This window comes from Solea solea, chromosome 19 (genome assembly GCF_958295425.1).
Source record: "Solea solea chromosome 19, fSolSol10.1, whole genome shotgun sequence".
Lineage (NCBI taxonomy): Eukaryota > Metazoa > Chordata > Actinopteri > Pleuronectiformes > Soleidae > Solea > Solea solea.
In genome coordinates, this window is record NC_081152.1 from 16,703,067 (window position 1) to 16,717,432 (window position 14,366).

At 39.3% G+C, this 14,366-nt stretch overlaps 1 protein-coding gene across 1 annotated transcript in view; it reads left to right on the forward strand.

Annotated features, from left to right (window-relative positions):
* Positions 1-14,366, forward strand: part of il11ra (interleukin 11 receptor, alpha) — a 48,122-nt gene that overhangs the window by 29,545 nt on the left and 4,211 nt on the right. Inside the window, exons 2-9 of the mRNA XM_058617313.1 lie at positions 1,883-1,979; positions 6,433-6,499; positions 7,351-7,517; positions 8,075-8,189; positions 8,372-8,535; positions 10,777-10,940; positions 11,151-11,295; positions 11,543-11,644. Coding sequence (XP_058473296.1) covers positions 1,883-1,979; positions 6,433-6,499; positions 7,351-7,517; positions 8,075-8,189; positions 8,372-8,535; positions 10,777-10,940; positions 11,151-11,295; positions 11,543-11,644 — 1,021 coding nt within the window. The remainder of the gene's footprint in view (positions 1-1,882; positions 1,980-6,432; positions 6,500-7,350; positions 7,518-8,074; positions 8,190-8,371; positions 8,536-10,776; positions 10,941-11,150; positions 11,296-11,542; positions 11,645-14,366) is intronic.

A 14,366-nucleotide genomic window follows, 5' to 3' on the forward strand; every position in this document is an offset into this window, starting at 1 on the left:
CAGACTGTTAGTCAGCGGCGGTCAGAAAATGGTCTCACTCTTTCAGGAGGAAATATGGCATTGGACAACATATTATGTGAAACAAGGGGGAAATCCAGCATTTAAAGCTCTATAAAAACCCTTTTTTTAACATATATATAACTTTGCCTCATTTTCCACTTGCCAAACTGGATGGTTTTATTTTTTTTTCCTCAGGAAGATCTTGGAGTCACAGACACTCATTTTATTGTTCACATCTCCCTAAATGATGGGATACTCCTTTTTCCAGTTTTTGACAACTTTATCAGCTATGTTTTGCTCCATATTGTGTACTTTGTGTCTATTATGTGCCAGGTCTCTTTTGGAGTGCATCACCACATCAACTAACAACTATTTTGATATTCGACTAATCGGTTTGAAGCTTTTTCATTATTAATTTATATTTTCTTCGTTTCTTTGCTCCATATAACAAAGACTTCATTAAAAGTGAATCACAAGACATTCAAGAACATCATCATCATTTCTGGGTTTTAATGAATGAATGAATGAATGAATGAGCTTTATTGTCACTGATACAGAAGTACCGTGAAATTACAACCCTCAACCCGTCCCGTATGTACGGATGGGTTGAGGGTGGTAATTTCAGGGTACAAACACTGATCAACATTTTTTATTGTTTTCTGACCTTTTATGGACCAAACGATTGACAGATCGACAGATGAATCGATTATGAAAATAATCGTTACTTTGTAGCTCTAAAAATTACATTCCTCACTCTCCAAAAAAAGCTGTGAGGGCAGGTGTTAATACGTTGACACCATTTTCCTTTTGTAGTCAAAGTGAGCGTGGAATGGTCTCAACATTTATTTTTGGACCCCACTCTTGTGTATTATAATGGTGTCACACATTCAGCCTCTGTAACGAGAAGTGGCTGCAGAGATAAGGAGCTCTCACACCAGCCTGAGGGCAAATTTGTAGACTACGATTAGACTGACGCGAAAGAGCAACTCAAAAATGGAACACACACACACACACACACAACACAGTACAGGAATGCACATGGCTGTAAATGTCCCCCGCGGGTAAAAATATCAGCAGCATCACATCACACTCTCAAAGACGGGAAGTGAATGTTATATCTTAATTTTTATTTTATAGGCTACACTGGTTTTCAGTCCGGAGTGTGCACACTGACACAGAGCATCCGTGTTCCGTGCTAATTTGTAAAATGTGAGCGGGGTTACATGCTAAGATGTGGACATGGCAAACATTAGAGCCACTTAACATCATCATGTTAACCTGCTGACGTGAGCGATGCGCACAAAGCACTGCTGTGTGTAAATACAGCCGCACACAGCTACTGGCATTGCTGCTGACATTTTGTTTTTTTGGACCGTATCGTGTGCCAGTGTAGATTGGAGTCGTATTTTCTTAATAGACGGAAGGTCTGTTTCATATATTCTTCGATCCCCACGGTACAATCTCTTCTCCAGTACAAGTGTAACTAAGACTTTACAGTAAAAGCCAGTGGAAACAAAAATAACACAGTGTTTTTAGTGCAGTGTTTTTTTGTAATTTTCAAAATAGTGATTCCTCTGGGTAAAAGATCAAGTCCAAAGTCTATCTTGGCCTTTATTTGTGATTGTGGTGTGCCGACTTGCCGTCAAGAAGCAATTTTTTATTGATATGAGGAAATTATCTAAAGAAATAAGACATTTTTTCTGTTCATACCCATTTGGTGGTGTGAAGTGCACTCATGATGCTGCTGATGAGGATTAAAATGATGATAATTCAGCTGTCTTTGAGGCTACTAATTCTATCTGCAAAGCCACCAAGGGTTTAAAAATAATACTAATTAATGTTCCTCACCCTTCTCTCCCTCTGTCTCTCTTTGTGTTTGCAGATGCCAGGCCTTTTGTCCAGTCCTGTGTGTCTGACAGTCATCTGGTTTTTATCTTGGTCGCTGCATCTTAGTTGTGCTCAGATTTGGACCTATGAAGGTAAGACACACACACAAATGCTTACACGTGTAAATGTGTTAAAAAACATTTCCAAATGCATGCACTGTAGACGGACCTATGTCCACACATCAAAGAGCCCGAAAACCCGTCTTAAAGACAGGGACTCCTTTGTGAAAGACTATTTTTTTTTTTACTTCATTCAAGGTGCTTGTGGCTTCCTCTGCTCCTGCTGCAGAAAGGATTTGTCGAAAATGTGCAGTAAAAAAATGGATTTAGTGCAGTTCAACCGCTGAATTATTCGTCCAAGCAAAACCTTGATCATCAGCCTTGTTGAAACAGAGTTCACTTTTTATGGATGTGTCTTTATGGGACCAACAATTTCAAGTTTCTCTTTTTTTGTATGTGCTCTCTGCAAACAAGAATTCTATTGTTGAAACTCTTGGGATCTGTACAGTATTAAGAAATCTCTCGTTCTCTCTCTGGCTGTTCCACCCTTTTGGTTTCTGTTTCTCCTCCCTATTATATCTCACCTCGGTCTCTCTCCCTCTCTCCTTCTCTCCCGTCTGTGATTTATTTCTGAAATTAGACAAATTAGTAACCCCATCAGTTAAAATACTCGCTCTTTGCACTACGAGTGAGACTGTCAGACTTTTCCTTTCCTGTTAGTTTTACCCTTCAGCGCTGTTTTTCATTGTTTGGAAAGTATTGAGTTTCACCCAGCTTGCAGTTTCTGTCCACCCTGCCATCTGATTTCAATGTCAGGAGAAACTTGCAGCCTTCCTGTGTGCATATACAGTACGTGTGCTTATATGCATATGTATGTGGATTTTTTTTTTATTATGAGTGTGTGTGTGTGTGTCGGGGGGGCCCCTCTTGCCAAAGGCAGAATCAGATATGAGTGGAACGCTGTGGGTTTGGGGAATAATGTACTTCACTGCCAATAAAACATGAATACACACATTCAGAGCTGCCAAGTCTTTGCACTGCATCAAGGCCCCAGGTAACACACACACACACACAAACACACGCAAGCTCAGGCAAAGAGGGAGGGGAGAATTTTTGTGCGTTATCTGTGTGTTTGGTGTTTAAAAAGCTTTTTTAAAAACTTGGATGTTGGGGTGAAGTAGGTAAAAAAAAATCGATATTTTGTGTGCCAATATTTTATCACTTTTGATTTTGTTTTTAAGTATGTCATTTCTTAACTGATGTTACAAATAAACATTAAACTTTTTGTGGATTAGCATAAAAAATCAGTTTACATTTCATGTCCAGTAGATGGTGCCGAGTGCTCACTCTCACTAGAGCTGTTGTGTGAGTATTATACTCACTTCTCTTCTACCGCTTTATCGTCCACATGAGGGTTGTGGTATCGCTTTCGATTTATCGGTTTAAGGGTTTTTTTCATGATTAACACAAGATTTCTGAATGTGTCAGCTTCTTAGATGTGAATGTTTACAAAGGTTTCTTTGCTCCATGTAACAAAGAAATCATTAAAACTGAATAGTTTTCGTTTGTGGACAAAACAAGACGTAATTTACAAGACGAGTTTGACAAACACTGATCAATATTTACTGACATTTCCTGGACCAAACGATTACTCGATTAATCAAGAAAATACTTGACAGATTAATCGATTATGAAGATAATTGTTAGCTGCAGCTGTACAATATATGACTTTGCAATTACTCAGTATATCGCGATAATATCGTATTGTGACTTAAACATCGTGATAATATCGTATCGCGGCGTCTCTGCCGATTCCCACCCCTGCTTGCAAGTGAGATTGAATAAAAACGTTGACATGGGGGGGAAAGATTGACATGAAAATGTTATAAAAAGTTTATATTAGAGAAGGTGATTTTGAATATGAAAAATCTATAATGAGTTGTCAAGTTGCCTGCTTGCCTTTTTTTTCCCTGCAGTAAGTTGGGGCTGAGTGACTCATTCTTTTTTAATCAAATTTACATTTGTTGTTGCGCAACTGTGAACAGTGTCATAAAATTCACGCTCAACTGACAATTGTAGCTGCTAAATTTCAAAGTTTGCCTTCGAGGGTTTCACTTTTGATTGATGATTTACAGTTTTGGGTGCAGCTTGAGCGATTGTGTGCGTTGTCTTTTGTTCGCGGTCCCTCAGGATGCTGTTTTTCTTGATATCGTGCCATCGAAACTCTTTAAAAGTTAATTAACAATAGCCAAATCATAATTGATAGCAGTGATGGCCAAAAAGTTGGAGGACAAAGGAGTTTGTTTCGTTAACGAGAAACAGCTATGTTTATAGTGACACAAATGAGGGCTTTTTGCCTCATGTTGTTAATGGCAAATTGTTTCCTACGCTGATCACAGTTTTATCCCGATTTGAACAGTTTGGGCGCCCTCCTCCCGTTGTGCATTTTGACTCCTGCAGTAAAATATATAAAGGTGACCACAAAATCACTGTGGAGCAGTTTACGGTTCTATTTCCCAGCTGTTTCATTTTGTGCAGCCACTAAAATAACAGCGGTAAGGCCAGAAAGGCTAGATGAGGCCAGAAAAGTGAGCGCAGGGTGTCTGCGTCAACAAGCGAAAGCCTTCGGTGAAGCCTTCAACTTGGTGTGTGAAAAAACATTTTATTAATTAAGTTGGTTTCTGAAGGTCATGTGGAGTTATTGATATAAATATATCAACACAGCAAATACTTAAAACTCGTCTTCTTCTCCACCTGCTTGGGCCTTGTGAGCCTTATGGGTCATGTTATGGGACACTTTTCAAGATTTTCTTTGAAAAAAAAAGAAGGAAAAGCAGGACTTAAAAAAATAAAGAGGGGTAATGTTGAACAACCTCACGACAGATTGTTTGTTACCAAGGGAGGAGAGGTCAGCAGGGAGCATGTATGTGCACGCCTTTGGGGGATTTGGGGCGGAGAGAATTAATGAGAGTGTGTTCGTGGCACACTGGCAGCCAAAGTTGATGTTTTTCCACTCCAGATCTGCAGAGGAGCTTGCCAGCTTTCATCAGACGCTGCCAACCCAAACATGTGCACACGTACAGTATATTCACATATGCAGATAGTGTATCAACTTTAGCAAAATTACTACAAATATTTGTTCAGGTACACACACACACACACACACACATACACACACTGCTCTCAGTGTGCCTTGAAATTTACAAGTTAAATGATGTGTCATAGTTCTGCCTCATCCTCACACAATGACGCTCTACTCACTAAAAACCACACGGATCTCCATGTGATTTTTGATTTTCATCTTAAGCCCACTTGTTTTTTGTCATATCAATATTTTTTCCATAGCTTTGATTGCATGTATTCAACCTTCCTTTCTCATTTGTGTTCCAAAGTGCACTGAATGATATTTAGCAATGCAAAAAAGCTTCATTTTTGACTGCTAGGGATTTGTCCCTGAGAAACAGTAGTCAACAGAGTTTTGTTTGTGGTTACAAGAGGCAAAAAAAAAAAGCTCAGTCAACCCAAACTTTACCCTCTGTAGTGCACTTTAGTGTTGTTTCTGAAGGATGTTTGTGTTGAATCTATTGTAGTGGGTTAATCGTATTTCGCACAGTCAAAGTTTGTTTATCCAAAAAAGCACTTTGGTTCAGGTGAAATACGATAAAAAAAAGACAAAACAGGACACAGACATGCACTTATAAACATCTACAGTCTTTTTTAAAATTGAAAATTCTTAAAATTATAAAAGTCATATTAGAGGGAGACAGCATTGACTGTTTATTCAATTTTAATCAGCCAATTATAACAAATTACTCAATTTCTCAGAACATTTGATAACTGTTGCTCAGTCACTAAATTTCTTAGTTTTCTGACGACTTGTAATGTATTTAATATTTACTTTACATTATTCTTTCTTAAAAAATAATATATAATTATACTATTATTTATTATTATTATTACTTTTATTATTATTAAACAGTTCTATTAAAAAAGGAAAAAATTTAAATTGGCTAAATACATCACCAAAAATTAAAGTATAGGCCATCGCCTACCCGGAATATTGAAAAAATATTGAATATTAAAATAAGTTAATAAACTAATTGTACATAAACACACTATTAAAACACATAAACTGACTACGATTACTTGATTATAATCTCTTCATATTACATGAGCTAATCTTTTTCACTGTTAAGATAAAAAAAAAAATGTTGATTTTTTTCTGACATCAAAGGTTTTAAAAAAGAGGATTTGCTGATGCACAGTAATTGTGTTGTAATGACAATAATAATAAACATAGAGAGGGGGGCTGGGAAACACCACAGTGTCTTTGTACTCTGTGCCAAATTCTCCTGAACTCAGTGTCCGCTGGCTCTCTCACCGTGTATGGTCATGTTATTGTGATGCTGTCATACCTACTGTAAATATTAGCGCTTAAATCACATTAATACAGTCAACGTGGACACAGCAGTATGTCATATTGTGTGCACGGTGCAGCCGGCGTGAGCAGACCACTTCAGTATTTCATCTGTGTCTGTGTTTGCAGTGTCGGCCGTGCAGTATGGGCGCTTGGAGTCGAATGTGACACTGGCATGCGGGAAATCACAAATCAGGTAAGGAATAAAAACTATTGCCCTTTGAGATGTTTTAAATTACAAACAAACACACACAAAAAAAAACCACATTTCCATATCAGACAGATTGGTTTTTGGGTCAATTTGACATTATCAGTCACCACAGAAGCAGAACTGTGCACAGACATAAGGCATATTATATTTTAAGTTAGTGAGACAGTAATTTTTTATCAATAACAACCTAATTAACCACCCTTTATATTCATACAGCAACATTTTTCCAGGATTCCTGAAAGACATTTTAGAAAATCAGACCAAACGCCAAAATATTTTGTATGTTTTCAAAGGTTGCAGAAGAGAAATGACGTCGTAAAGGCTCATATTAATGTTGTTTACTTGTGAAATTTGAGTATTTTCTGTTTTTTTCAATTGCTGCATATTATTGAAAGGATTCATTAAAACTGAATAATTTTGGTTTGTGTACAAAAACTAAACATTTGAGAGTAAACATCATCATTTTGAGGTTTGGGGAAAACACTGTTGTGCATTTTTCCGACACTTTATGGACCAATCAAGAAAATAAACAACAGATGAATCAATTATGGCGAAGAAATCATTAGTTGCTGCCCTTATTTACAGTAAAACTGAACAATCACACACAAAGTAACTACTGTAGTATTTCATAAAGGCTAAAATGTTCTTATTTTATTGTTCTCTGGTCTCGTCTCATCCTCACAAAAGAAAATACAGAAGTTTATGTTTTGTTATATTAAATCCATCACGCGGTGAATATTGAACTGAAATTGATTCATAAATATCATCATATCACAATTTTTCACCTCTAGTTTAGAGGGCGAAATCCTCTCAATGACTGACTTGTTTCCATCCAGAACACCTGTGGTGTGGCATCTCAACCACAGCTCAGCGCTGCCATGGCACAGAGTGGCATCAGACGGCACGCTGGTCCTGCTCCACGTCGAGCACACGGCGCAGGGCGTCTACAGCTGCTATGATAACCAGGGGCTGCTCCTTCACTCTGTCAAACTCAGGCTCGGCCGTAAGTGTTGTTGTTCAGGCTCACAGGGCCTAATTTAGGCTCAGTTCATTTTAGTCTCTCACCCCGGGAATGCAGCTTTGAAGTGTGACACAGTGTTTCATGTGTTTTAGCTTAGGCAGTTTATTTCAGTCTTTGGATAATTCAGCTTAGAAAACATTCTGTTTTAATCCACTCAGATATTCTTGCCTCTTTCCTTTGTCTCCAAACATTTCCCCCTTTTTTGTCTCCTGTCTTTTTTATTTATGGATGGAGTTCCTCCTCTTACTATTTCACATATTATTTCTCTACGGTTTTAAGTTACAACGGTGATAATTAGAGCAGTGTTCCCGCTTCTCACATAGACAAAGCCGTCCACTTCCTGTAAGTGTATCAAAAGGGAAGTGCACTTCCTTTTGAGGGACGGGGAGTTTTCCATGGTACTGGCAGAATTAAGCGTATTGTTTGGACAACAGGGCACACATTTGTTATTTTATAACGGAGGATTTTCTTTTGCCTCTTTAAAAAATGACCCCCCCTTTTATTCTCAAAGTGAACTCTGTGTGACTCCCTCCTCTCAGATCCCCCGGGGCTACTGAGCGTTTCCTGTCAAGTGCCCAATCACACACATGTCCGCTGCTCCTGGGTGGAATCAGTGAAGACCTTCCTGCCAGCCCAATATAATGCCTCCTTCAGGTAAGAGACAGTTACTGCACCTGAAACAGCATTGCCCAAACCCACATTCAGAACAGAGTTCTGAGTGTATAAAAGTTTGGAGTCTACATGTCTCTGTTTCTCGTCCTGACTGTGACTTTCTTTTATGCAAACCCTGCAAATAACGGCAAGAAACTGATAGTGTTTTGTCTCTTGTCTTCAAGGGGCAACGGTCAAGAATGGCGGCCATGTGTCCTGAATGTCGCCAGGAAGCATTGCGACGTGGATCACCCGGCCTTCTGGCAGACCATCCACACCCTTAGAATCACCGAGACCAACGGCCTTGGGTCTGAGACAACATATGTCCGCTTTAAGTTACACGAGCTGTGTAAGGCCATGTCAAACACTCACACTCTCACATACACACTTAGGAATGGGGTGATTAGAAGTTTTCCCTGTCAAATTTATGACTGCTGGATGTCTGGGAAGCATGGTAGTGATTTTCCACCGTAGCTCGATCATTTTACAGTTTCTTCTTCTTTTTTTTCCAGCGCTGCACATTCAGCTCGACTGAAACAGGCTGTTACATTACTCAAAAACTACCATTGGGATTGGCTGGCAATACCATTGGCCTTGTTCCCTTCATTATTTTCTTTCCAGCTGTAACTTTAGACTCACTTAAAGTAGTTTGTACAAATGGTGAACCTTCAGGAGTACAGCTTTGATGGCACAAGAGCTCCTCCATTGCCTCCTTGCTGCCTTTTTACTTAAAAGCAATAGGCACACTTTGTACTATAATAACAGGCAGACATTTGATTTGTTCCTTATGCAGCTGTAGTTTTAATCTCTTCAGATTGTCTACTTTTTTACTGCATCGTGAAAGTTAGAAGTCGACGATGCTGTGGCAGAAGTCATGTAAAATCAGTGGACGTACAGAGACGTCACTGTTCTCATTAAAGCTAAATATAAGCTTCTTACTAACACATTTTCTACATTTCCATATGTACACTTAGCATTTGCATGTGTTTTTCAGACCATGCAAACATTTCAAGGCCAATACATCCTCACACATCCAGATGTAACTGGACTGCACTGACAGATATTTTAATATGTAGGAAAAGCTGTACCCCATTTTGTAAATAAAGAAAATTCAACATTTCATGTGTAACTAAGCCCCTAAGCCAAGTTTGTTCTGGTGAAAGCCAGTGTATGTGGTCATTTGTTCATCCAGGTGCAAATCTTTACAGTTTAGTGTAAAACATTGAAATAGAAATTCAACACCAGCTACTGCATTCACAGTTTTTTTCTTAGTCCACTCTTGCATCACTGGTAAGCTCTTTCATCAACCTCTTCCTCCCTACCTCCCAATCAATATGAGGCTGGTTTTCCCAGACCCCCCCTCCATTTTATAAATGTCCCTCCCTCTTCCTCGCCCTCACTCAGCTCTCAGCCCACTTCTTTGCATTTTAAAAAAAAAAACAGCGAGAGGGGTTTAGTTACCCGTTAAAAAATGTGTTCCAAAACTACATTACATTTCTGTATATCTTCATTTGTAATAATGCATCCTGCACTGGTTAGCTGGTTGGTGGTGGTGCTTTATAGAAGCTGTCATATTTGCCAACAATTAAAAAGACTAAAGGTATGACGTCCCATACAGTAATTAAAGTGTGGTACCTCTGTTTTCAAGTCAAGTCAAGTATGTTAGAATTTGTACTTTAGGGCGTTGCATCTTCACCCTCTTGTCCCCATACCCCTCCCCAATTTTATAAACACAGGAACTGTCCCCAGCTGTACCCAGTTATATAAATAAAGACAAAATTCAACATTTAAAGTGTAACTAAAGCATATGGATATCTAGTAATGTTATTTGCTGATCCAGGTGCAAATCGTCATGATTGGATTCAATTATGATTATCAGGCCAACAATTTGATTTGATATCACGATGCATTGCATCCTAAATTTTCTATATACTAATGCACATGGTTACGTTTTCATCAAATAATCCAGTTGTACTACTTAATGTTCTCAATAATATTGAGTAGCTATTCAGACTTTTTTGTTTTATGTTAATTGATGCAAGAGAGAAGAGTCAACTTGGAGTCACGTCGATTATGGTGTATTCCGAAAATAATAATTAATACATGTATTAGTTACTTCCCACTACTGAACGAGTCCCCCTGTGTATGCAGTACACTCACAGCATACACAGCAAATGTCATGAGGTCTAAACGTCGCACATCATTTCTCTAAACTGCAGCTGTTAATTTGCCCTTTCCGTCCCCTGATAATTACCTCAATTATCCTTCTTAGCCGCTCCTTTTGTCTGCATGACATGCTCTCATTGCTCTGTGTCAGAGTCCTCGAGCCGGTCCTCACAGTGGCTGGTGTGGCCGTCTCAGTGTCCTCCACCATTCTTCTCAGCCTCTTCATTGTCCTGACACAAACCTGTGAATGTGCTTGAAGATATTTATATATATAACAGTTCAGAGTCTATGGAAGAAGAGTTGATTATTAATGAATTACTTCATGGGGGGGAAAAAGGATATGGTGTACTCTAAAATGAGCAATCCTCGTTTGTTATCAAACACAATAGGAGTAAGTTTCTGTTTATCTGTCCGTCTCTTGCAGTGAAACCAGACCCTCCACAGTCAGTGATGGTGAAGGACCTGGAAGGTTACCCAAAGAGACTGATTGTCTCGTGGGAGATTCCCTCCTCGTGGCCGTTGCACGCCGCGTTCCCCCTAATATTTCAGATCAGATACAGACCGCAGGGCTCTGTATACTGGTCAGAGGTTAGTAAGCAGGGCCAGTTTTGTTGTATCTTGGGCTCAATCAAATCTGAATCTTCCAAAAGATATTGACAGCACGAAATGTTTTAATTCGAACCTGACCTTTATATTCAACTTGATATTTTGGGTTTTTGGTCTTCCTCATCCTTGGCTGTACTCTGTGTTAACTGCTACTTTTTAAACACCATCTCTTCCTCTGTTATGTGTCGTCAGGTTTACTCAGAGGAAAGTCCTGTCGTGATATTCGATGCTCTGGCCGGCTACGTGCACCAGGTGCAGATACGCGCCCATGACGAGGTCAACGCTGAGAGCCAGTGGAGTGAATGGAGTCCGCTGCTTTTAGTCCGGCCCTGGGAAGGTAAGAAAAGCAACAGACATCAAAATCTACATTATTATCTGGCCAAAGCAGTCTTTTTGCAGAGCTTATACAATGAGTATTGACACATACATGACCAGTGACATCAATAATACCAAGCAAGTTTATGCAACGACTCCTAATAGTAGGATACATGGAGAAGAGGATTCATAATGACTATCAGAATCAAAACAAAGAGACTAATGAATAAAGTGTGTGTGCTTGTCTTTTTTCTTTTTTTGTCCTGCAGCATACACAACCCCCGACCCTTCAGAGGATCTCCCACCAGATGTAACAGACTATTTCTTCCCTTTCAACGCAAAGCCTGAAAACGCAACTGAAAAGTCACACAGTGAGTTAATCACTTGAAACGATAATTGAACTGTCATTGTTTTCAGGATCAACTCTGTGGAGCCGTTATCCGTGCCAAAGCTTGAAAGGAAACAAAACTTGTTCTACACAAATGCCCTGAGTGGTTTACAAATACAAAACACAATCGTTTAAAAGGGGGAGAGAGAGAAAAAAAAGTTTTGTTTTGCAAATAGAAAGAGCATGTCCGTGCTGTGTTTCCCACAGTTCAGTCCATGGTAGTTTGGTGTAGCACATTCACATGTGCACAGCAGAGCTTAGGGCTTCATCTACATTACTCCATTTCCAAAACACAACTCCATTATCCGGTATATGCCGGCTTTAGGTCTTTGTCATGTGAATTTGGCCGGACAAAAAAATTGTCAAAGGCCAAAATGTCCCCTGGAAAAAATGCCAAATAATTACATCAATGATTAAGTATTAAATGAGTGAGTTTTCCGTGTCATCATGTGGTCATGAAACCGATGAGTTTGTAGCTCGGACGCGCGGCGAGATGCGGTGTCACTGGTGACAGCTCTGCGTGGGTATGGAGGCCTGAATCTCCAAACTGCTTGTGAAACAGTCATTCATATGGGATTCTGGGGGGAAATCTACCCAGACTGACACGAAGCTGGAGAAGATTGCTGCCATAATTCCCATGGCCGGCGCCGATTCTCGCTCCAAAACCGAATCAAAACACACCGACGCAAACTGACATGAAACGGAGAATCGGTGACATTTCAACCGAGCCGTGTATTTTCATACGTTTGATAAGTGTGTCAAGTAAGTCTTAATTTAAAGGAGTCGGACTCGGCTTCATATTACATGTGTCTATTTAAGAATACACTGTATGTCAGGCATTAACTATGCTGCAAATGTGGCTGTTACTATGTGGCGTAAGCTCTGCTCCGGATACATTGAAGAGCCCCAAAAATAGACATGTTTGAAAAATGTCTCCGTTGTCGTTTGAAATCTCCGCATTTGGGCTAAAATGGAGACAACGACACAGCAGACCTGTTCGGTTTTAATCAACTACAGCTCGACTATCAACGATGAAGCAAAAGCCTGTTGTTTCCCACCCGAAGCCCTGTATTTACTTTTCACCATGTTAGTATGACTCACTGAAACTATTAGCTGCCTTTTTATCAGCAACACACATTCCCGGTGTACCTGAATGGTCACACGATATGTATTGTTAGTTATGTTTTTGTGGAAGGCAGAAAATGTCCCGATAAGGAGCTGAATGTATCATTTGTTGACGCAGATTGTTTTCATTTGACAAAGCTTTTTTTTGTTCATATGAAACCGTTGTGGTATGGATGTAGCCTGACTTGTGAAAGAGAAATTGTTGCGTGCCACTTGCTCATCACTGTCTGCTCGCAGGGTAGAAGTTATAATCTCATGTTGTTGTGGAAAGTGTAATAAAACGTTTGGTCCTTTATGAAACTGGAGGGAAAACTACACGAAGGCGGGCCGCTACGGTTTAGATGGGAACCACTTCAATGAATCAAAGAAATACACTGTAGGTCAATATACTGTAGGTTATTTTCATGTTATTTAAAAGGCATGAGGCTCTACTACTGTAAGAAATAAATACATTCTCTTAATCTTTCAGCTGCAGCCTAACATTGATAGATTTCTGACTAGCTCCATGTTTCTCACTAGTGGACATTGTGAAAAAATTGTTATCAGTCTTTTAAGTGGAAAATAGCAGAAAATAGGAAGTGAATTCTCATGAGTACTGCTTTTTAAAATCGGATATGTAATGAAAGCACCTTTCAAACTAAGTTTTGTGACAGGGCGGGATCTCAGAACTCGATACAGTAGATCCGGGGTGTCAAACTCTTTCATTTAAAACGTGGTCAAAGACGCGGGGCCAAACAGGTTTAACATTTATTGAACGTTTGTCTGAAACTGACCAGAAATATGAATTTAAACAGACAGACAGGAGTTTCTTCTAGATAAAACAAATCTATAATTTTATTCACATCACCTTCAAGCAAAATGAGAACTCTTCAAATTATCACACAAACTGTGTGTGATTTCAGGACAAAAACATGCAGAAAACAAACAAACATATAAGCACTGACCACTGAGTAGTGGGAGGAGGGGAATGTGCTGACAGGTGGCAGCTACTGCAGTGCATTATGGGATTTATAGTATAATATAATTGTATAATGTGTATAATTGAGTTTGACATCAGTTTTACACCAGTATACAATCTTTTTTATGTCTTTTAAAACTAATTTTCTTTGGCGGCAACAAGAAGCCGCGTCCGCGCATCAATAGATCCTCTTTCTTTCTGTTATTATTCTGTGGATGTTGCTAGTGATAGTAGCTCGTGCCTGACTTCATCACCAAATTGCATCTAATTGCCGTAAATTACAGCTGCAGCCTGAGTGTTCTACAACAAAACCAAAAAACCCGTTAAATACATAGCAGCTCTCGTGCAAACGAGCCCATGTGAAAATATACACATGCGAAATATACAAAACAAGTCAACACAGTTACGCTTTTAAGATCAACACCACTGTGAACCAGATCCCGTCATCTATTTGTGTGTGTGTGTGTGTGTGTGTGTGTGTTCATCCGCTGTTGTTTGCAGATGTGCTCATAAATATTTTTCCGCCATTTCCTACATCACGAAAAAGTGTTTTTGCACATTGTTAATGACTGTTTGCGTTTTTGTTTGTTTTTTTGCTTAGTTTCACAGTTGAAAACAGTGT